Source organism: Pisolithus orientalis, assembly GCF_024613125.1.
Source record: "Pisolithus orientalis strain OTSU chromosome Unknown F5J12scaffold_40, whole genome shotgun sequence".
NCBI classification, from domain to species: Eukaryota; Fungi; Basidiomycota; class Agaricomycetes; order Boletales; family Pisolithaceae; genus Pisolithus; species Pisolithus orientalis.
In genome coordinates, this window is record NW_026260821.1 from 229,872 (window position 1) to 252,178 (window position 22,307).

At 50.9% G+C, this 22,307-nt stretch overlaps 7 protein-coding genes across 7 annotated transcripts; 3 read left to right on the forward strand and 4 right to left on the reverse strand.

Moving 5' to 3' along the window:
• Nucleotides 1–415: 415 nt before the first annotated feature.
• Nucleotides 416–1,184, reverse strand: F5J12DRAFT_726162 (uncharacterized protein; the record flags this gene model as incomplete). Its single annotated transcript, XM_051741703.1, has 2 exons — nucleotides 416–915; nucleotides 968–1,184. 2 exons carry the CDS (start codon nucleotides 1,182–1,184, stop codon nucleotides 416–418), a joined length of 717 nt encoding a protein of 238 aa, XP_051596318.1.
• Nucleotides 1,185–2,944: 1,760 nt separating this feature from the next.
• F5J12DRAFT_726130 (uncharacterized protein) lies at nucleotides 2,945–6,156 on the reverse strand (the record flags this gene model as incomplete). Its single annotated transcript, XM_051741698.1, has 10 exons — nucleotides 2,945–3,220; nucleotides 3,422–3,940; nucleotides 4,307–4,392; nucleotides 4,489–4,636; nucleotides 4,707–4,771; nucleotides 4,823–4,960; nucleotides 5,321–5,388; nucleotides 5,439–5,519; nucleotides 5,607–6,016; nucleotides 6,073–6,156. 10 exons carry the CDS (start codon nucleotides 6,154–6,156, stop codon nucleotides 2,945–2,947), a joined length of 1,875 nt encoding a protein of 624 aa, XP_051596319.1.
• Nucleotides 6,157–6,415: 259 nt separating this feature from the next.
• Nucleotides 6,416–9,146, forward strand: F5J12DRAFT_404526 (serine threonine protein phosphatase 2B). The gene is made up of 12 exons (XM_051739257.1): nucleotides 6,416–6,692; nucleotides 6,753–6,957; nucleotides 7,031–7,056; nucleotides 7,110–7,208; nucleotides 7,256–7,367; nucleotides 7,418–7,563; nucleotides 7,652–7,791; nucleotides 7,856–7,933; nucleotides 8,010–8,230; nucleotides 8,287–8,455; nucleotides 8,530–8,649; nucleotides 8,724–9,146. Exons 1-12 carry the CDS (start codon nucleotides 6,555–6,557, stop codon nucleotides 9,133–9,135), a joined length of 1,866 nt encoding a protein of 621 aa, XP_051596320.1. The 5' UTR covers nucleotides 6,416–6,554; the 3' UTR covers nucleotides 9,136–9,146.
• A 1,119-nt stretch (nucleotides 9,147–10,265) lies between these two features.
• Nucleotides 10,266–11,688, reverse strand: F5J12DRAFT_961830 (uncharacterized protein; the record flags this gene model as incomplete). Its single annotated transcript, XM_051749947.1, has 6 exons — nucleotides 11,220–11,688; nucleotides 10,992–11,081; nucleotides 10,814–10,919; nucleotides 10,625–10,756; nucleotides 10,438–10,533; nucleotides 10,266–10,388 (listed from the first exon to the last, which is right to left on the reverse strand). The coding sequence occupies exons 1-6, from the start codon at nucleotides 11,294–11,296 to the stop codon at nucleotides 10,266–10,268; spliced, it is 624 nt and encodes a 207-aa protein (XP_051596321.1). The 5' UTR covers nucleotides 11,297–11,688.
• A 329-nt stretch (nucleotides 11,689–12,017) lies between these two features.
• Nucleotides 12,018–12,550, reverse strand: F5J12DRAFT_404746 (uncharacterized protein). Its single transcript, XM_051739260.1, has one exon. The coding sequence runs from the start codon at nucleotides 12,501–12,503 to the stop codon at nucleotides 12,234–12,236; it is 270 nt and encodes an 89-aa protein (XP_051596322.1). The 5' UTR covers nucleotides 12,504–12,550; the 3' UTR covers nucleotides 12,018–12,233.
• A 171-nt stretch (nucleotides 12,551–12,721) lies between these two features.
• Nucleotides 12,722–17,054, forward strand: F5J12DRAFT_961834 (uncharacterized protein; the record flags this gene model as incomplete). The annotated part of the gene is made up of 4 exons (XM_051749948.1): nucleotides 12,722–12,873; nucleotides 12,931–13,094; nucleotides 13,169–15,714; nucleotides 15,780–17,054. 4 exons carry the CDS (start codon nucleotides 12,722–12,724, stop codon nucleotides 16,839–16,841), a joined length of 3,924 nt encoding a protein of 1,307 aa, XP_051596323.1. The 3' UTR covers nucleotides 16,842–17,054.
• A 3,356-nt stretch (nucleotides 17,055–20,410) lies between these two features.
• On the forward strand, nucleotides 20,411–21,891 carry F5J12DRAFT_856004 (uncharacterized protein). The gene is made up of 2 exons (XM_051746693.1): nucleotides 20,411–21,396; nucleotides 21,452–21,891. Exons 1-2 carry the CDS (start codon nucleotides 20,626–20,628, stop codon nucleotides 21,728–21,730), a joined length of 1,050 nt encoding a protein of 349 aa, XP_051596324.1. The 5' UTR covers nucleotides 20,411–20,625; the 3' UTR covers nucleotides 21,731–21,891.
• The last annotated feature ends 416 nt before the right edge of the window (nucleotides 21,892–22,307 follow it).

The window sequence follows — 22,307 nt, forward strand, 5'->3', positions numbered from 1 at the left end:
AAGGAAAGTGCAGGTGTCAGATATACCACTAACATGTAATTAGGTCATGCATTTGCTGACAAGGATTATCGGCCATCTGCAGAGCTGCTTGCAGCATTCAGCACCCTGAATCAGAGTGTGCAACCAACTGCATCAGATTTTCCAACAACAGATACATCCCATGATCAAAATGTTGAAGTTAAAACAATACCTCACAGTGTTGACAAGTCTGCCAAAGCAATGGGCCATACAGCACTTAAGAGGGAAATATCCCAGGAGAGCATTGTCATAGGCAAGCATAGATGTTATCATTGGCTCTGTGGAGACTTGACTAACATGATACCACAACCAGGTAAGAAACGAATCAAGGTGGAGGAGTCATAAAGGATGTAGCCCATACTTATATCCAATTCCATGTGCATTACAAGTTACCACGTCAATCATCCATGATCTCAACAACAGTTTCCAAAGCCACCTTTGGCTTAAGCAGTGTGGTCACCGCCCACTGCTTTTCCTTCTCGCCAGTCATGGATATCCTGACTCGCTTCCGCAAACCAAGGTCGGTCGTGCATAATACTCTGGCACCAGTTCCAGAGGCTGCTTCGTTGTAAACGTCCTCCATGTTGGCGGGGTCAAACAGGGATGCAGGGGGAACCGTCAAGACTTCCAAGTCACCTGAGGTAACGTCCTCGCCGACAATCTTGTTCACGCGCACAGCCAAGGTGACGAGGAACAAGACTTTCTCTCTGAACTTGGAGGACAGTGCTGTAACAAGCTCTGCTTGACTTGCATTGCACCCTGCAGCTAAGAGGATATCAGCAAGGCCAGAAAGAATTTTCGTGGTAAGCAGAGAGGTGAGTTGAAGCTCGTCACATTGCCGCCGAGGAATGTTGGCGCGCGTGAGTGCACGCCAACGACCGGATATAGCTTGTGCCTCTGCGGGTTACAGGACATTAACACCCTCTAAGACCCCTGTGGGACTACTCACCTGTGTCGCGCACCTTCTCATATATCTCCTCGATGAGCCGGTTCTGAGTCTCATCTCCACCGATGTTCCAAGCACGAGTAATCCATTGAAGTACGTGAGCGAAATACGCCTGGAAAGCAATCTGTACGAGGATCGGGTCGTCCCTGTGTTTCTTCGTCCCGAGGAAGTGCACAATGGCGCCTCCGATCACACCGGTGACGCGATTCGCCCCCGCCATCTGCTCCTCCGTCTTCATAAATACCTTGTCAGGCATGTAAGACTCTATCATGGACTCGGCTATGAACGCCGTGTGCTGGAGGATCTCTGAGTTGAGTCTCTGCAACGTATTGAGGACCTCCGTTCCAGAAAATGTATCGGCAGTCGTAAGGAAGCTTTGTGCTCCCTTGAGTTCCGACGTACGGTCATCCAACAAGGCCATTATTTGGCCATACTCCTTCCTCAGTGTCGAAGACTCTTCCCTCGCAGCCTCGATATCCCTAGTCAACGCGTCGAGATGCCTGTTTAAATCAGGAATCAGGTTGGCCTTCGCGCGTAATTCCTTATTCTCCTTTTGAAGCGCCTCATTGTGCGTGTAACTTCCGTCCAACTGTGCCGAGTAACCCTCCAATGTTTTTCGCAGCTTATGCAAGTCGGAGTGGGCCTGCGCTCGGTCACGATTCATCTCCTCCAATACGCGTTTAAACTCCTCTGCCTGCTTTTCTAACGTCGCCTTATGCCGGTCGTTTTCCATTCTGAGGGTGCCAACGATTCCATCCTTGTCTCTCCGCAACCGATCGCGCTCCACCGTCACGGCTTCTACCTGACGCACATTTTGCTGCAGTTTCGACCGCAAGTTTTCGATTTCGTCCGCGAACATACCGTCACTGGTGATCTTCTCCGCCTTGAGTCGCTCACATTCAGCTCGGTGTTGTGCCCGTAGCTGTTCGGTCTCTTCGGCCTGTCTCCGTAAGGTTGCCTTCAGCCGGCCATTCTCCTCCTTGAAGACAGCATCAATCTCGGCGTCATGTAACCCTCTCCTGACGGTGGTGATGGAAGATCTGCTTTGTTCCCGTGGCACTTGGGATTTCCCTTGATGAGCCTTCTTGTGGGATTCAGCCTTGGGCTGCTGCGCTACACGTGTTGGATTGGCGCTGTGCTGTCGGTGAGGCAGAGGGTTTCCCTGGGGATTATGAAGAAGGGTAGGATGATCATCTTCACCACCGGTGCCGCCATCACGGATGTCAACAAAGCCGCCATCGTGGTCATCGGTGGATGCAGACGTTGACGCAGCAGTAGGCGAAACACCGTCTACGTTTTCCCAGCCGTCCGCATGTGACGGCAACATAGGCTCGTCATAGCTGAGTTTGGGTGGAAGCGGCTGCGCTTTCGTCACTGGGGTTGCAGGCCAACCAAAGGCGCTGAAACTCGGAAAAGATGGCATACTCGTTTGTTATGGTAGTGGTGGGAGAGGACCTGGTGCTGGCGGCGACCCAACTTGCGGGGTGCTACTGTGCCAGCCACTTCGCTCGTGCTGAACTCGTGCTGAACTCGTGCTGATATGTAACACGGCCGAGGTCATGATGGAACCTGTTCCCGTGACCCAAGATGAAACACTTAACCTCACCCATTCACATATGACATGCAGTAGCACACTGAGATGGGACGCGGAATTCTAAGGAGATTGAGTCAGAATGAGTTCTCCAGCGCGAAACGAACAGAAGCGAACATCCAAAAAGCTTTGTGATAAGTTGTCCGTGGGCGAGGTGGGTTGCCGTTGATGCTAGTACGGCCGGCACAATGCCGAGCTCTGCTGCGTATGTTAGTACCTCGTCCGCTAATAGAGCTTTGGTTTCAGCGTGGCGAGGTGGTGATTCGGTAGTTTCGTGAACGAATCTAGAGCGCATTGTATGGACTGTACTGTTTGACGAGCGTGTGGGTGTATGATGATGGAGGTATTTTACTACTTTTAACTAATACAAAAACCGTTCCGATTCAACCTCACTCGTACCTCAAAATAAAAATCTTCCCCTCCTTCACAGACAAAATCACAGCCCCCTGGCTCTGGTCGATATTAATCGTTTCCACCCCATCCAAATCCAGCTCCTCCGGGATTTCCAGCGTCCGGACGACCGCTTCCTCCCTGGCTCTGCCACCACTATCGGAGGTGCGCCCCTTTCCACGTCGGCGATCGTACGCCGTATATACAGGTGGGAACGTCACGAATCGTAAACACTTGGGCACACGATGACGTCGCGGATCAAATATCGTTCCCCCCTCCGCGCGCCGGTCCGTCGTTGTCTGCACACCTTGAGAAACTGGACCGTCCTCCATCCCCTCAAATAAATCACTCGAGCCTTCCTCCCCGCTACCCTCCACGCCGTCCTCTTCTTCACTATCGGTACATGGTGCGGCTTCCCCGACAAGTCGAGAAGCATCAACACCATACACACCTCCAGGTTCAGCAGCATATTCCACCCACACAGCGTGCCCAAAGTCGACGGCGACTAAGGGTCTCGGTCGATCCCCAGCATCCTCGTCCTCGTTGTCCGCTGGACTATCCAGAACGCAAACGACCTCGAACGGCGTCGAGACGTACCACAAATGCAACATCTCGTCGCCGTCGTCCTCGTCATCTTCCGTACTTGAATCCGAACTGGGCCTGTCGGTATCGGTGGACCCAGTAATTGGAACCTTGAAATAATGCTGGGCAAGCACGAATTGGGTGTGGTGTGTTTCTGGATAATGTCTCGCCAGTAGGACAACGGTGCAGCTTAAGCGGGGGACACCAGGTAGCGTTGGCCACCATTGTCTCACAAAATGCGCGGATTCGGGGTACCATGGTGGAAATGAGTATGGATTTGGAGCGGGTTCGGGTGGCTGAACGGCAGGAACGGGAGACGTCGAATGTTGAGCCACGGCTATGGCCAGAAGTTGCATCGCCGATGCTGACGCGGACGATGAGCTCGACGACGACAACACATTCTGAGTTTCGATCTCCTCATGTTGTACATCATCCTGTTCCTCCGCGTTGTGATCTATAATCTCCCTCATCTTCCCCTTTCCTTTTGAACGTGGTAGCTCCACAAGGGGTTGAGAAGGCGAACCATCAACGACAACATCTTCGGTGGCTCTTTCTTTGCCTTTTCCTTTCGAACTACTCTCTCCTGATATTTTCGTGATTCCCGCACCTGCATCCTCACCTGCGGGATTCCCACTGGACTCGACGTTACCGCCACCACTCGGCGATCCCGCCGAAGACGAAGGTCCAGCAACCGATTGCATGTCTAATACCGAAAGCGCCTCCAAAGCCACCGATGTTGATGACTGGACATCCCTCCCCGCGCCAGACGTAACGCCTACCCTTGGAAACACAAACTTTTTCGAAACCGATTTGACGGGAGGCGACCGTGCCGAAATCGAAGGTAGATGATGACGCCGGATGAAACCTGATTCTTGTCGCTGAGCTTGTGACTGGGTTTCCTCTCCAACACTACCATCACTGTCACCGACAGTTCCGTTTGCGGCCACGGGACTATGGTTACTACTCAGCTTGAGAGCTCCGTTGCGTGGGCGGGAGTAGCTGCGCAGGGCACTGAGAGGGTAGAAATGTTGGTAGGCAGCGTCGGCTTCTTCCGAGTGGATGACGATTTGATTGTCGTGGAGGATGCAGGACCAGTTAGAAGATATGAGCTGAGCGAGATGTCAGTACGCACGCCGATCGACAAGAAACTGACGTCGAAGAAGTCAGGAGAAAACTTACACAACCCACACCCGTATCCACATAGATATACTCATCCTTGTCCCAATCAAGCAAAACGTATAAGCCTACACGAAGGACTGAGACAGCTCTTGACACGGGGGACCACGAACACCCACCAATAGTGTTGCTGCTTGCAAGCCACACGAACGCGCTTAATAAACGCCTGGGAGGATCCAACAAAAACACGTTCATCACGACGCCAGTCGTATAGAATGATGTCAAAGGGAGGAACGTGGGTTTCGCGATGATGGTAGCTTCTCCTGAACATTCTTTCGAATGAGTTGGCGGCTCCGGCATGTGTGCCGTGGTGGCTATGTACGTCCCGTCTCGGGGAAGCGAACGCGAAGATGCGTCTGAAGACGTTCCGTGTGACTGTGAAACCGTTAGTTGTTCTTCGCACTCTGCACTTGGCAAATTGACCGGTAGCACCGTCGATGATGACATCGGCGAACTGCGGGGGCTGGTAGTTGTCGTCATAGTGTGATACTTTGAGTTATTCGGCGAGGACGTTATCGATGAGGTTGGGGACATGACAGGTGATTTTGGATGTGATAAATGTGGAGTATCAATCAGAACTGATGCGTTCGAGGAAGGTGACGACGATGGACTGGTACGTTCCGGAACTTCAGGAGGGAACGCCAACTTCATCAAAACAAATTCCATGACGCGATTGTCATCATAGCTACCGGTTCGTTGAGTATGTGTCGACGAGCGACGGAATGGTTCACTTACGATCCCTTGAGCACCCTTGCCATCGTGAAGTACACGGCTCGTTCTTCAAACTCGACACGACACTTCCATAATTCCCACTTTCTTTCATTTGCAGCGTCTGCGTTCCCTCCAATGCCGCTATGATCGTTGGTATTGTTGGGAGACCCAGGCATCCTGCGTAGCTGCGACATGAGCGACCTTGGGTCCCACTCTGCGAGGCAAACATCACGAGCGACATCCCAACACACGACACGCCCGCTCTTTGTCGCACAAAGCGTATACGAAGCTGTTATCGGCGACAACCAATCGATCTCCTCGTTGGGAGGTGCCGATATCTTGATGTACCAGCGACTTTGGGGTTTCCCGTGGCCGAAGTATTCCAGAAAGGGAGACGATCTCGCGGGTCTCGGTGCGCGCACCCTCCAGGCTTTTTCGAATGTATGGGCTCTATCCACGGCTCTGATGAGGTTCTGGGTAGAGACATCTGCGAGTCGCCGGAACGCAGGTAATGGTAATGGTCTAGAGCGGCAGAGCAAAGCATGAGCCAAAGAGCGGTAGACAGGACGCGTAAGGGTGAATGATCTCAGGGACTTGCATGTCTGGGGCGTTTCAGGTCAAGTGGATCTATGTACATGAAAATGGGCATAAGACATACGGCTTGTAGGCTGTGGATATCGTCGATGTCGAGATATTGGGCGATGTGGAATAAGAGATCGTATGGAAGCACGGGCAGAGACATGCCTCGTTGCTAAATACTAAGATGGCACGGAGAGATCGATATTCGATGATGGTCTGCGTGATCGCAGCAAAGTGGCTGGCCACGTGACCACACTAGTGACTATAACGAATTTACTAGTACTGGTGCAACGAAATCCAGATAACGGCTGATTGTCCGTGTGCGGAGGATCTTATTGTAATAGTTTCCGCGATTCTTTTTGTTGTTGGGGCGAACAAGCTGTGGTATGATGACTACATACGTTAGCTTTAACTGCATGCGGGAGTCCGGTCTGGGACCCATTTGGTCGTACTTGTACCCCCCCAGCACAGGATTACCGTTCCACTGCCTGTACAGGTGCTGTGACAGCTGGACTTGGTATAAAGATCCAACGACATATCCCCATCTAAGTGTGCTGCACGATGGTCGCATCTCAGGGCCAGATGTATAGAGCTATTCAGGAGATCCAATTCAGAAATAACCGTCCCTCCATCGACTACTCCAAACAACGGCTCGAGAATGGCAGCGTTGTTAGCACACAGGAACGAATCGTAAAGGACGTACGTCTAATATTGCATTCAATGACATCGCTCTACCCCGTGGCTAATTACCTCGATAAGGTCGTTGCACCCGCCACGGACGTACCCACCGATTCTCAGCTCTTCGCTTCACCAGACCGTACCAAACCCAATCTCCCCTTTCTGAAGAACCACTTCTTCAGAGAGGGTCGGGTTAAGGAGGACCATGCACTTTGGATCATCGAAAAGGCAACAGCGCTGCTCCGGGCGGAACCGAACGTCCTCGACGTCGATGCTCCCATCACAGGTCAGCATTCACCGCCGGCCTTGTTTACGATCCATCACCGCTGTAATTCACATGCTAACACCCCGGGATATAGTCTGTGGGGACATCCACGGTCAATATGTTCGCCCATCTTATCCGCGTACCGTGCTGTGTAGCTGACGTCATATATACAGTACGACCTCATGAAACTCTTCGAGAAAGGCGGCAGCCCAGAGACGACACGATATCTGTTTCTGGGAGACTATGTAGATCGAGGGTACTTTAGCATCGAGGTACTATCCCTCTCTTGCACCGTCCATCCAGCTCATCTTCTCTTCAGTGCGTGCTCTATCTATGGGCGCTCAAGATACACAACCCAGGCGCAATATTCCTTCTCCGAGGAAACCACGAATGCCGTCGTCTGACGGAATACTTCACCTTCAAAACCGAATGTACGTCCCCGCCATCGCTTTGAACTGATGAGTGTTTACTCGCGTTGCAGGCAAACACAAGTACTCTGAGCGCGTGTATGACGCTTGCATGGAGTCGTTCTGCGCCCTCCCTCTCGCAGCAATCATGAACAAACAATTTCTCTGTATACACGGCGGACTCTCCCCCGAACTTTTTACTGTCGATGACCTCCGAAACGTAAGTCCCGTACAACTCTTGTGTTCTCCCTCCACATATATGGGAATTTGGCCTTCGCCACACTCCGCTGACCCCTCTTCCGATACAGATAGACCGCTTCCGTGAACCACCCACGCACGGGTTAATGTGCGACATCCTCTGGTCGGACCCAACCGAAGATTTTGGGTCCGAAAAAACGACAGAAGGTTTCTTGCATAACCATGTCCGAGGTTGTTCGTACTTCTTTACGTGAGGATCCTCCGTGGCTAGCCAGCTTATCTCGTTGAGTTGTTCTTTTCTTGCCTCTGTATAGGTATGCTGCGACCTGTAAGTTCCTTGAACGAAACAATTTGTTGTCGATCGTACGTGCGCATGAGGCTCAGGACGCTGGGTGAGTTCATTCCTTTTTCTCCCATTTCACTGAACAGTTTCCGGCGCCTACTAACACCACCGAATGATGTCTCTAGCTTCCGGATGTACAGGAAAGCCCAGAACACGGGCTTCCCAGCTCTTATTACGATATTCTCAGCACCGAATTATCTTGACGTATACAATAACAAGGCTGCCGTGCTGAAATATGAGAATAATACGATGAATATTACTCAATTCAATTGCACACCCCACCCATATTGGCTCCCGAATTTTAAAGACGTTTTCGAATGGAGTTTACCATTCGTCGGGGAGAAAAGTCAGTCCTATTTCTGCTTCCACTTCAGTAACATTACTGATGACCATCCTTTGCAGTAACGGACATGCTTGTCGCGGTCCTCAACACTTGCACAAAGGAGGAGCTCGAAGAAGAGACTATGACATCGACAGCATCTTCACCTTCCCATTCTGAAGACAGAAGGCGCGTCATCAAGAACAAGATTCTTGCTGTGGGTCATATGGCTCGCGTGTTTTCCCTTCTTCGGTGTGTCCATTCTTTCTCCGTATGGACGAACCGGTAGCAGTCGTCGTGCTCACGGTAACGGTCGGATTGTGCAGCGAAGAGTCAGAGAACGTTTCTGAGCTTAAAAGTATATCTGCAACAGGGAAGTTACCCTGCGGCACACTTGCGCTCGGTGCGGAAGGCATCAAGAAAGCGATCATGAGCTTCGAAGACGCGTTCGTATCAATTTATCCTCTGTCCTCGTTTTGTACACGCTGCTTACATACTTCGGTCCTTCCTCCCCTCGTAGACGCCGATCTGATATCGAGAACGAACGACTTCCACCGGTGCTATTCGACAAAGTTCCGGAACGGACTTTCCTGACTCGTTCACCGCCTCTGCCCTCATCCTCTGGTATCTCCTCAATTACGAACTCAAACACCCACCCACACTCGCAACCACATTCGCAGCTACACTCGCGTCTTAACCGCTCCCCCACACCCTCTGACGAGGAACGCTCAGGAACGCCCCTCCTCGATCGTGCATCATCGCCCGCAGGAAGTGCATCTAGTATGAGCTCTCCTCCGACACCTCCTCCGCCATCTTTCGCAGCTGTGAATGAGCGTCGATCAAAGAGTCCGTCACCGATGTCCAGGAGTGTGCAGAGTACGATTTCGATGATTCAGGCAGCGTTGGATGGGAAAAGGAGTGGTGGAAGTTAATATATAACTTTTGGTTTGTTTTTAGGTAGGGAGGCCAGCTTGTTCAATTATTCCTATGCACCCCATGCACAACAAAAAGCTAGGACACTTGATATCGGTGTCCAGATCGCTGAAACTCACTGTCACGGGTGAGCACATTCAAACAGGCCACAACAACGACGGAACGTGGACAGGCGTGTGGTATTAAGCGATCAAGCGTATACGCTGATACAAACAATCGACAAAGAGAGAGAGAGAAAAAAACGGGAGAAAGAAGATATGACCCGTGAACACAGACAGCACCAGTTTATATACCCCCAGAGTCCAAACAGCGCAACACAGCAGGAGGGATCCGCATGCTCGAACGAAAGCGCGATAGGAGGTGTGATAGTGTCACGTGTTAGCGTGAGTAGCGTGTTGGTGGTAAGCGTACGCTTGCAATCACTTTGAATGAGTGTTTGAAGTGTCAGTCATATGGTGCGACGTTGAAGTGCCCATCCACTCACCCAATCACACCTCCAAACAAGAACACTCCACTACATTATAATTCCATTTCCGTAGAGGTATTCGCTCCCGAAGAACCGCTCTGCACTCTCAGATGAACACTCACAGCTCTCGTACGTGATTGTGATTGTCCAGAACAGTTCTCGCCTATCGCAGGTGTACGCCGAGAATGCGTTGGCCCAGTCGCAAGTGAGCGGACCCAAACTTCAAGAACGCGTACCAGGAGCAATACAGACACCCTCAGGAAGGTGGGGACCAGACCTTGATGGGGAATATTGCGATCGTGTGTAGTGTTCGCCAACTCGCCATCCGCAGCTTTCGTGTTGCGCCGCTTCATCTGTGTGGTGGTCGACAATTCCACGGCGGATGCATTGTCATTGCGCACTGCTCCGAGTGGTCCTTCTCACTTTGTGCTCCAAGCAACTACAAGTCAGTTGTGAAGCCCATTGGAGGCGAGCATAAGTAAACCATCAGTTTTTGCCAGTGGAATTAGAAAGTCAGCACCTCGCGTTTTCTCTTTGATTGCTCGAGCTCCTCCAGCAAGCAGACTATGTCGGGTCTATACACTTCTTCAAACCTTCTGCTTGCTTCCTCGAGGTTTTTGTCGATTTTTTGACGGGCCCTGCGCCTTTCCTCCGTCTTTCGTTTCAATTCTTGGCGATTTTGTGCCAACTCCTGTTGATAGTCAATTGATGGCGCGTCGAGGTATGGGCCTCCTGTTCTGTGCGTTGCCGCACGAGCTCTTCCCAATGCCTCTCATATATCCGGCACTGGTCAAACGGAGATCACTCGAGTCAAATGTTTTGATTTTCAAGCTACATTGACTAGCTGCAACGTAGCAGTAACAATGTTCGTGGTTCCCAAGAAAGAGTTCTTTGCAGGCCTCAAAACATCAGGTGCACACAACAGTAGCAGCTGTGCACGTAGAGATAGTTATCCAAGCAATGTCAGTGGAAGAAGAAAAGAAGGGCTGAGAGTTGAACAACCAAAGGAGGCTGGGACTGACTGATGGTGTGTCTTCGAGGGCACAGAGCACTTCGTATTTGCCGTAGGCGTTAGTAAGCCAAATTTTCAGATTCTCCCGTTGGCTGGCCGAGACTACTCGGAGATATTGAGGGGTCCTCTTCCACTTTAACGTCTATGATGGTTGCCGCATGGATGGCCTGCTGGATAGGGAGTGGGAGATATGGAGAACAAGAAACTCGCGCAGCTTTTCTTGCTGTTCCTTGCAGTACTCTATGAGCTCCAGCTTGCATGAGGCGGTCTTCTCCCAGTCGAAGAAGACTATGTCATGCCATGTACTGGCATCCATCTACAAGTGAATCGATACGAAAAGATAATATGCGTCGATTGGACCCAGAGGTGGTACGAACCGACGAAAGGATGTAGCGAGATAACGAAGACTAGTCTTAATCCCATAGCTCCAAGTAACATCGGCAAAAGTCCCGGACGCTAGGCAGGTGCTGTGAGACATGACTCCAGAGAGTGACCACACGGTCTCAGAGCTATTACATGGGGCGGAGTGTTGCAACCCCTATCCTCCCTGGAGCATCGTCAGGCGACTCCGGCCCGGTCCATCGGCCCGTCGCGGGAGAGCGTACCCAAGCTCGATCCTCCATCTTTCGTCCCAAACCACTTCCTCGTGGCGCTCCCATCCCTTTGCACCACCTAACACCATACCGCCACATTCTCCAGATCAGTACACAAAGTTGTTATGTGTGTCGCACCAGTGCTTCTTATACATCGACAGGTCTAGCCAAGCATCGAACTACACTTTCCCGTACTTGGTGCCGAAAGTTTCGAATGCGCTCGCTGCACTCATCTTTCGTTGTTGCTGCGCCACCTGATGTCGTTCATCGAACGTACCAAGGGGGATCAGGGCGTCATTTCTGCGCCTCTTGCTCAGCTTAGGCATCACATCGTAGATGAAGCTCAGGTAGAGTCACTGCTCCGGTTGCTAACTCCGCTGTTACGAACGGGAGCGCGCTGAAGTAGACATATTGTGCATCTTGGGGTCTCTGGTTTCCCTTGCGCCAAGCTGGCAGGCCCCTCTTCGAAAGTTTTGCCAAAGTATACAAAGTGCTCTCTCGTCTGTTTCTCACATTCCGTTTCGACGTCTCCCGTTCTGTGCTTGCTGCCGTGTTCAGTCGCTTTTCTATGTGTAGTGGCGAATTACAGTTCATCGCGGTTCTGCCGGACTCCCTGAACGCTTCCCACGAAATGCGTCAATGAACCCGATTTCGTTCGACATCTCGCGGCGTTTGCGACTCGACGATCAGCAATACACAGCACTGACATCGTGTGGTTGGTTATCTGTGATGTACAACGTTTTGCACGCCGTTCAGGATCCCGAGGAAGCCGTCATCGCAGCTTTCACGTTGCGCCGCTACATCGGTGTGGTGGTAGGCAAGTTCCACAGCAGATACCGCTCTGAAAGACGCTAAATTTGTGGTCCAAGCAACTACAGCATCGAACGTTGCCGGAACAGAGTTTACTGTTAATACAGTAACCAGGTAAAATGAGTGTAAACTGATGTGAATTCGACAAAGGAACAAATAAATGATCTGATACTGCGGGTGGAACCGATCCAGCCTGATTTTCCTCTAGTTCCAAGATCAATTGGTGCACGCGGATCCGATGCTGCTCCGTAACACGTCTACCTTGGGTGAAGGAAAAAGCACACACGCTCCGCGGATATAGACACAGCGTTTGAACACGAGGGCTTGCCCACGGGCGGGCGTTGGGTTAACAGGTGGACCAAAGCCATCTCCTGTGTGCACAGGTGGTGGTGGTTCTATCTCGAAAAGACACAGGTTCGATGAAATGCGTTGATTGAATAGTACAAGGAGCTGAGCCGCGAGTATTGTTACTCCCATGGTGCACATACCCGATATTTTGATCGTAGACCGCGCGATCCTGGCCTGTGCGTGGGAAATGCAAGGACTAAGTGTTTGTGTGATTGTTTGTGTGTGTATGTGTATGTGTACAGGTTGTCATCCAATCGCCACCCGCTGCGCCTCCCGCGGGCTGTCTTTCGTCGCGCACCGCTAATCAGCCTCTAAAATAGCGTGCAGACAATCAAAAGAACAGAGTAATAATCAGGATGACTCCGACTCGCTCGTCCCCATCGGCGACAGCCGCAGCGGCAGCGACGGCGACGACGACGACGACGACGGGTGGCGAAGATCGCATCTGCTACTACAAGGGTAAACACACAAACAGATCATGGCAACACCTCCCTCCCGAACTTGTCAGGTGCATGCGCCTCCTTGCCACTTAGTACTTACTTGGCACTGACCACTAGCGTGACAGGTCGATCGCCACCCACCTCCTCATCGACCTCCAGTCTTCACACTACACGCCCCTTACTTGGGACGCAAAGGAACTCTGGCATCCCCGAATCGTCTACACCACTCTCTGCGATGCCCTTGACTTGGAACGTATCATGCAGGTCACTCCCGCTTGGGCTGCTGCGCGTGCGTCCTTCTCTTCTCTTTGCTATCTTATCCCAATCTTTAACCCGCTCATGCACCACACTCCCCTTGTCCAGTCGAGACTCACTTCTTCTGGACCAAAGCATGCACCGTCATCGACCCGCACAGCGTCCTCGCTCAATTCTCTATCCTTCGTCCCAAACCACCACCACCTGGTTCGCCGCCCCCTCTGCACCACCAATCACCATACCGCCATTTTCGCCAGATAACTACACGAAGCTGCTACGTCTGTCGCATCAATGCTCCCTACACTTCCGCAGGTCTCGCCAACGTCAAACGCACCTTCCAGTCATTGAATTTGGGCACAATCACTCTGTGTAGGGAACATCGGAAATCCACATTTTGTGGATTGTGTTTGAGGGAAGCACCCCCCAACGAATGCGATCCTCCTCATCCCCTGCAGCAGCAGCAGCCACTTTTGTCTGCCTTGCAGGTATCGGTACCGATACAACCCTTCCAGACTGCATCTGATGTACAGGCTGGTGCGATGAGATTCGTACAGCAGCAACAACATCACCAACTACCCCCACATTTCCAACCTACAACAGTCCCATCTCTCCCATTCAACCCTGCCCTCATGGTCTGCTGCGCCGAAAACGAAGACGACGAAACCTGGCCTGGTATCGAAACAACTTGTCGGTCTTGTCGCAACGAGTGGCTGTGGCAGAGGATATCCTCGAGCGCTAGAGATAGAGAGGCTGTTGGCGGTCCCAGGTTTGGCGCCGCTGTGTTTCGGTCTCCTTCCGCTAGGTCTCATTCGCATGTCGCGAAAGCGGGACGACGTCGTTCTGATTCTTCTCGTTCGTCACATCATACCCTCGATAGTAGTAACGATAATAACGCGGACAAAGGCATCTCGATGTTACTTACTCGTTCCCCTCCCTTTAAATACGCCTCTCCCGATTGGGAGACGCGTCAGACCGTCGACGCATTCATTGATCTTGGCGAAGGCTCCATCTCTGAGGTGATAGGTGTCGCAAGGGAAAAGTTTTGGCTGAGGAAGGAGACAAAGATGGTCGCATTAATGGAGCAGGCTGTCGCCGCGACGAGGTGGGCAGGAGGGGAGATTGGTGCTGATGTCGTAGTGGGTGGCGAGACTGGGACCGGGGAAGTGGCAGCGCACCAGCAACGCGGACAGAAAGGCTGCTCGCCTTCTCTCCGATCGCACGCATCCTCTCCATATGAAGAAATCGCATCTCAAACCACGTCCCCAAACTCCCATATCTCCCAAGCCCCCCGCGCCATCGAATATGACCACAACCAAGACCCATCCTCTGATGTCGATGTCGATCCTGACCTCGAGGACCTCGAGGAAGAGGAAGAGGAGGAAGACCCGGAACTCCTTTCCCTGACTGAGGATGCCGGCGGTATTCGCGATCTCTCCATTTCCGATTGGGCACGCACGAGGATCCTAGACGGACATTGGGTGAACCCTGCGGATCAGTGGTATGGACACGCGTGGCCTGCCGGTGGAGGTGTCAGAGACGCGGGGGAGGAAACAGAGAGCGAACCGGATTTGGAGGTGAATAGTGCGGTTACTGTTGATGTCGGGGCAAGGATTGGAGGGAGGAAGGTAAGAAGAGTGAGAGCTGTGCATCCGTGCCCGTGGACAGTTGCACCTTCGACTTCCAACCCCTCGTCCTTCTCTGAGGGTTCCCTGAGCGCGAACCCAAATGCAGACGGTGATCCAGACCCAAATTCGAACCACGAAGACACCCGTGATGAAAAAGAACAACAGGAAGAGGAGGACATCCATCCTCGAATGACCACTGTTCGATCACACGCTCCACCCTCGTTCTCGCTCTGCGAACAGGCATACCGCGCGTATCAAAAACAATTGAGGGACATCCTTTTGCCTGCGATGGTGAACCTAGTGCGGAAGATCGTCGTCGAGGCTATGTATGGTGTAAGGGGTTGGTCGCGGTTCGACCGCGATGGTGGTTGTGAACGAAGCTCGCCTGAGGGAGTGGGACGTGGGCAGAGAGGAGTCGTCGACCCCGCTGTAAAAGTCGCAAGGATGGGCATGGAAGAGGTTCTTGAGGGGTTAAGACAACCCGGTGTGTGGTTTGAGGGATATGATTGGGTGGCTTTGGCCTTACCATCCTCGACATCATCATCATCACCGTCCTCATCTCCCTCCGAGCCCGGCGGGAATACGAAATTTGGAGGGGAAACTACAAAAACTGAGGAACGAGAGGAGGACACGAATAGCAGCACGTCAGACAGAAGCGATACCTCGTCGCATACGACGAGTCCTGTATTATCGACGACGACGTTACAGACGACGCCGTCGCCTCCTCCTGCCCGTGGGCAGCTGGAGAAACGAGGAGGGAAAGTTATTCCACCACCACGTGTTCCACGGCCTGCAATATCGACTCGGACGACGAGCCCTTCTGTTTCGGGCTCCGTGACGTCTGCCACGGGGACTGATGCCAGCCCTAATACTGCTACCGCGACCGGGACCAAGACTCCGAAGCCTACCTATTCGCCACCGATACAAATATCCCCGACGTTGGCGCGTCCGAGACTTTTACACCCCATCCCTTATATCCCTGTCACCCTTGCGTTTATGCCACAATTTAGCTTGGAGGCCTTCAGAATGGTACGTAGTGCGCTCTGTTTTTTGTTGTCGGGTAGGTCATTGATCAAGATTTTATTTATTTATAGGCTTGGCGGGAAGCGTGTGCTCCACTTTTCCATTGTCGATGCTCGATATGTGAGCGGGCCATCCTGAACGCGAATGCGAATGCGAACGTGGGCACTGGAAATACCAATACCAATGCCGTTTCGACACAGCAGCAACAACAAGCCCCCGCGCAGAATGTGCGTCACGAGGTGTACCAAGACCAGCATCATCATCAGCAACAACAATGTCCGCCACAAGTTGTGTTAGAAGAGGTGCAACTGCGTTCTCATCCTGAGGTTGTCGCGCATGAAGAAGAGGAGGAAGAGGAGGAATACTACGAGGAAGAAGAAGAGGAGGAGGAGGAGGAGGGAGAGGAGGAAGAGGAAGAGAGTGAAGAGGAGGACGAGCAAGGGGATGCTGATGCTGATCCTCCACCGCTTGCTAGTCGTCATGATCATGGTCGTGAGCATGCAGTCACACCTAAGAAACGGTCCTGTGGTGATTTGGATGCTGAGAATCAGACAGAGGAAGGAGTCGGCGTGCCAAGAGTAGGTACCCCCCCGAAACGGGCGCGTATGGATGCCGTGGTGGTTTCTGGCGTTCTGGACGTGTCCTCTGTTACCCCCTTGCCCACCCATAAACCAGAAGCAGTGGGTTCGGACCCCGCCACAACTGCTGATACTGCGACCCCTCGGCAACGGAAACGGTCGTCTGAGGAGTTGGAGGTGAGCGGTGACGGCGGCGGCCAGACGGATTCCGCTTCGTCAGCAGACAACCATGCTGACCCAATGCAGATGGGCTCGTTGCAGAAACGGTTACGTGTTGAACCTGCAAGCGCTGCTATTGTTGATGCAGGTGGACGTGACAGAAAGACATCGACTCCCCGCTCGTTATCGACGACTCCGCCCTCGTCTGTCACCGCTGTGAGCAGCAGCCTTCCATCCCCCGAAGAGGACCGTGGTAGTGATGACAGGAAGAAGACCAGAGGAAGAGGGGGATGTGTAGATGTGAGTATGCAACGAAGCGGTGGCGCGGGCGTTGTGAAGACAGGATTAGTTATGGGGGGCGAGTTAGATGGACTGTATGTGTTTGAGGAAGTGTGAGCGGCACTATTTTCTATTTCGATATCCTCTTGAATGTGCTGCTCTGTGGGTGCTTTATCCTTTTGACTTCCGATGTTTGGCGATTTTTTCTGTAGTATGTATCTCCAAACCATTGTATAGTATACCAGTCATCTTTGCAGGTGTGCATTTCCCAGTTTTGAACTAGATTTAAGTGCCGAATTTCTTCGGCAGAAGCCTTGATTACAAACTGAGCATGGAATCAAATAGTTTAGAGCTTGTATAGTCAGCACAGTTCAGTTGCAGTTCACTAATTGGTGACAGGCATATGAGGAAAGGATGGGACATTGGCAAAGTTACAAGTAGCCTGCTTGTCTGATCCATCTGATTTAGTCTGACAAACTTTAATTCAATTCATTTGGATCCTTGGCACACCATTCAGCTATCTAGTGTCAGACATCTGGATTGTCTGGATTGTCCGAATTGTCTGCAGCAGACTAGATGTAACTTTCCTGATGTCAGATAGCCAAAAACAGGCTACATGGCCAGAGCCCAAGTGAGTTTGTAGCTGACACAATATGCATAGAGCAGTGAGGTCAACTGCAACAGACTCAGGAGAGGAAACACACCAGTACATGAAAAAAGCATCTACTATGCTAAGGAAATGGCACTAATCAGTCAGGAAACATGGGGAAAACTACTAGAAGCCTAGGCTAGCCTATCTAGTGAGGTGGTGGGAACTAGTCCAGAGGGGTGAGGGTAGCCCCTGAAACTGCCATCTCAAAAGGGTGCAGTGCAGGAATGATATGCATGATGACATGCAGGCACAAGCTACAGGTGGCTGTGTGACAACCAGTGGCAGCCCAAGTCCCATAGTACAGTTGCACTTGGCCAATTAGTCTGGGTAAACTTGTTTAAACCTAAGAAGACTCTTGGTTTGTTCTTGTTTGACAAGTGGTGCACAGGTTTGGCATTAGGTCTGGCAGTGTGTTAGAAATCTTTCACCTAGCTCTACTGCAGCAAATCCTGACTGTTCTCCAGGCACACCTGGCCTTGTTGGCTGAGCTGATTGGCTTGAGCATTCACAGAGACCTGATCCCATATCACACATCCAGGCTCTCAGGAGACATGTGGGCCCGGGAACTTCTGACTGATCATCCTGGCCATATGTATCCACTGTCAACTTGGTATGCATCAGCAAAACCTGGGACAAGTGTCTGGTGCCAGCCAGTACTGAACAGTGTCATAGTGTTCATAGTGAGGGTCTACCTAGACAGTGCTTCCATAGTACTATCATAGTATCCATAGTTTCCCCTGAAGAATCCATAATCTGTTCCAGTGGCACAAAATCTTAGGTTTTCATCAGCAAAACCCAAAGTTGTTGTGCAGTGCAGTACAGCCATCTACAGATGCAACAGTGCCACAGGAAGGTTCCCCACTGTCCAGTGACCACAGCACATTGAAATACTGCATTTAGATCACAAATATACTGTATGGCCATTGTCATCCATGCTTTTTTATTGTTGTGGTAGTTGAAACCAAGAGCCTTTGGTGTGCATCCCTTGAAGCACTGGGGTTTTGCAGACTTGCAGACTTCCCAATAAAGAGTAGGGGAAGCTTTTCACTTCCATCTGCATTGCAGGCAAGTCTAATTGTGATGCAAAACTTGTCCTTCTTCTGAACTGATATTAGTGCCAAATGGTTGTCTACATGTCATACATAGCTTGAGACTCATATCCTGGGGTCACTAAATACCGAAAATTTCCAACCACATTTTTAAGACTTCGGTCATCTGAAATCAAGTTCCATCATTTTTTCCAAGTCAAATGGTATTTCTTTCATTGAATTCCGATGGTGCGTTGAGGAGATATGGTCGACGGAAGTTGCATCAGTAAATTCAGCCAAATTACAGCATGCACATTAGACAGTGTTTGAATGCTCGGCAAACACTGGCAAACATTAAGTGCTTGAAAACCCAGGTTTTTGAACACTTAGCTTTACTGATGTGGGTGCTTTTTTCTCTTACATAAAAAGTCACGTGGCCAACTTGCCTGAAATGGACAGTAACCAAACCTAACCGCCTAACAAAGCCTGTAGTATGCTAATTAAAGCTAATTAAATTGTATGATATAGATACAAGTTTGAGTCCGAGTTGACATACTTTAAACTCCGAGCACAGGTGTTCTTAGTGTGACTGATGACAAATTCGAGCGAAGTTGGAACATGTGGCAAGCTACAACACACACCCTCTCTAGTTGCAATTTCGACCTTTTTTTATATTTTCTCTACTGAGGGATGTTCTGTATTAATTCCTCTACATTTTACTTTATTTTATTCAATTTGTATGTACGGTGACAGAGAAGTATCTCTCCCGGACCCTGTGAGTTGTGCAGCCACTCAGGTGCACTTGGGGTCTCACATAGCCACCTGAAAAGTCACGAGCATTATTTTGAAAACCACTGTAACACCTACGGTCTGACCACAAGTCGAGATCGGGTAATGAACAAAGATATGGGTGTCAACGCATAGCTACATAATGGGGAAAGGGTAGGAAAATATCGAACGACCAATGATCGCGGCCTGTCATTTATTGCACTGGATGAGGTTTCCGTTCTCGGGCGTGACCCAGGTACACGACTGTGCATTAGACTGCCATTCATGCAAGAGTGTAGCATACCGCTCTTGTGTGCAGTGCATCTGATCAGCGTCTCAGCGATGAAGGTCTACCCTTACACAGTATTGCGAGGGGAGCTCTGCCAGTGATTGCCCGTTATATCTCGCCGTGAGGAAAGCCGTATAGGTTTGATGGCCAAGATCCTGTTTCCTTGAATTTTGATTGGCCGTGGTTCACCTATCTGCGCTGTGTCAGCCAGCGTGTGTCAAAAACACGGGGCTTCCATCCTCCAGTACCGAACCAATTTCTCCTCCGCACATCACGCATCATGGATCAATTCCTGTGCTGTCAGCCCATCGCTACAATCTCTTGCTGGTGCAACAGCTATCAATGACAAGTAGACGTACCTGTGTCCTCTTCCACTTGAAATAACGATTTCTTGTGAGTGGATGCCGAACGTGAACCACCAGATCCAGTTGTCCGATTCAATTTCCTGTAGTGCGGACCATCACAACGGCGAAGCAGGGCCTGAGGCCTCAGGGTTTGTCTGTTCCCTTTCCGCTGGAAGGCGAACGAGACCAGCAACATGTGGAATTATAGCCATTCAACTTTCTACCTATGTACTCGAGATCGACATGGCCATACATGCAGACCAAATGTGTCCTACCAGTGGGCATGTATTGCTTTGAACCAAATATCTACGTTCTTTATTCGTCGGCTTTGGAGGCTTGAGGCATGGAACGGGGGTGGAACTTGACATGGCTCAGACTTGTTAAGGAGTGAATTTGGGAAGGTACCCATGCATGTTTTGTTCTCATGTGTTCCCAAATTCCCACATGAAGGGATCGGAGTGATCCCAAATGCGCTGAGTATAGTTTAGTTCCGTGTCGGTCGCGCTATGTGACCGCTGGGATTTAAAGTTAGGTTGAGTTCAAAATATTTTTTGTACCAACAAGCAGAGAGCCTTCCTGGAATGAAGCAGCTGGCGGCTTCAATTTTTAATCGTTCACATTTCCTGTGCTCAACGCTCAGCATGTATACAATTCCTAGAGGGAGTCCCATGTATGTGTGTACGCATGTTTACAACCATGGAACCTCGATCGAAGGCACGCAACCAACGCATGGTGGTGCACCTTTGACTGCTAGGGCTAGGGGAGAAACTGGCCAACTCACCAGCGAACGGTATAAAGCGGACAAACTTGCAGGTCAATCATGTCTATCTGCAAGGAGAATTTCTTCTCCAGACTCTTTCGCCGCATCTTCGGGATGAATCCACCGCCACTCAACCCCCCAACTATCTATGGTCTGTTTACAGCACTCAACGACTGCTTGCCAGAAACACAAAACACTTATCGTTGGGAGGCCTATATGACAGACCGCGAGTTTCCGGATTCCTCTCTGTGTTTTGTTGACAAAGTCACCTGGCACAAGTCTTATTCAATGGATCAACACGAATTTTTGCGCTTTGAAATTAAAGCGCCCGATGGCCCCCACCGAGCAATCGTTGTCGTTGACAGAACGGTCGATATATCATCTATTGCCAAGATGTCAGCTGTGGCCCTAACTTCTTCTGGGTGTTGTACATCGTCAAGGGCATTCACTCAGGCCGCTGTTGATCAAGTGACTGCCGCAACTATGGGCACTCCATGGGGGGACAAACTTATGGACAACCACAATTGCAGTCTTGTTTCTACTCTCACATTTTCTACATGTGCACCCTCTGCAGATGAACTGTCCACTCTACTTGCACTCATCTCGGAATACCGCGAAACATACCATCTCATTGATTCCCAGTGTTTCTGGTATGCGAAAACTGCATTCAAAGCTCTTGTAGAACTCTTCAACGGCAGCGAGAATCCGGCAGACGAGGACCATGGCGGAGGCAAGATACATGGTTCCAAGTTGCCGTTGCCTGGGGATGTTCATCACATTTGTCGTATATATAAGGAGCGACGAGAAGCGTTGCCCCCTCACTCTGACCGGGTAAGTCGACCGTGTTTCCCCCTGTTGATCACGTGTTGAATACAGGTTCAAACAGCTCAGAAAGGGTCACGCAGATACCACGATGCAGGTGGATCTACAAGGATCAAGGGAGGACGCAGATAGGTGTGAGGAAGAAGCAGAGAACCATCTTCAGGTTTTGGAGGCAAAGGTCAGCGAATTGGAAGCAAAGCTAGAGGCAAAGAACCGTGAATTGGAGGCAAAGAACCGTGAGCGACAGCAAGCTTTACTAGCCTCGGAAAATCGGGAGCAGCAACTTTTGCTGGAAATGCAGGTGTTGAGAATCCAGCTGGCGAGGGCGGCAGAGAAGGCTTAAGGGAATAATCGATGAAGCCTTGAAGAATGAACAAGGAGCAGGTTAGATGTGCTACTCTATGACGGTCCTAATGATATGCCGCTCCCATACATACATCTTGCTCAAATCGTGTATCGTGCTGTAACCATAAGTTAGTTTCCCGGTAATCCATGCACGCTCCATGTTTGATTTTACCCATTTCAACCTCCAGTCGTCGCTCTGAGACCCCTGAGTCGTGTACATGATTCTTCAGCAAAGTCGACATTTTGCGACTTAGGTTTTGAGCAAGGCCTCCCCCCTCAGGTTTGGGCGATTGATAAGGCTCCTTACCTGACGCAGCTGTGGATCTCGGTACAACTACATTCTCTGTCGACGCTTCGAGCTTAATGCACACCAATCTGGTGTGATAGTTCATACAACAAGAACACCGCACGCGACAACGGCACGTTCAACGTCACCAACTACACGCATACAGGTGCGCGAAGAAGAGGTTGGGAAGACAAGTACTCTTCAGCCGACGAGTTCGCCGTCGGTGCCACTACCAGCATCAACTGCGCAGTTACCTATAGCTGGAGAATCACCAAATTATCACCTGGGC

Bases quoted from the DNA above. Each gene is read 5' to 3' on its own strand.
- F5J12DRAFT_856004 (XM_051746693.1), top strand. From the start codon at position 20,626: ATGTCTATCTGCAAGGAGAATTTCTTCTCCAGACTCTTTCGCCGCATC. The intron at 21,397-21,451 runs GTAAGTCGACCG...AGGTTCAAACAG, and splicing joins TGCCCCCTCACTCTGACCGG to CTCAGAAAGGGTCACGCAGA.
- F5J12DRAFT_404526 (XM_051739257.1), top strand. From the start codon at position 6,555: ATGGTCGCATCTCAGGGCCAGATGTATAGAGCTATTCAGGAGATCCAA. The intron at 6,958-7,030 runs GTCAGCATTCAC...CCCGGGATATAG, and splicing joins CGTCGATGCTCCCATCACAG to TCTGTGGGGACATCCACGGT. The intron at 7,209-7,255 runs GTACTATCCCTC...TCTTCTCTTCAG, and splicing joins GAGGGTACTTTAGCATCGAG to TGCGTGCTCTATCTATGGGC.
- F5J12DRAFT_404746 (XM_051739260.1), bottom strand. From the start codon at position 12,503: ATGTGCACCATGGGAGTAACAATACTCGCGGCTCAGCTCCTTGTACTA.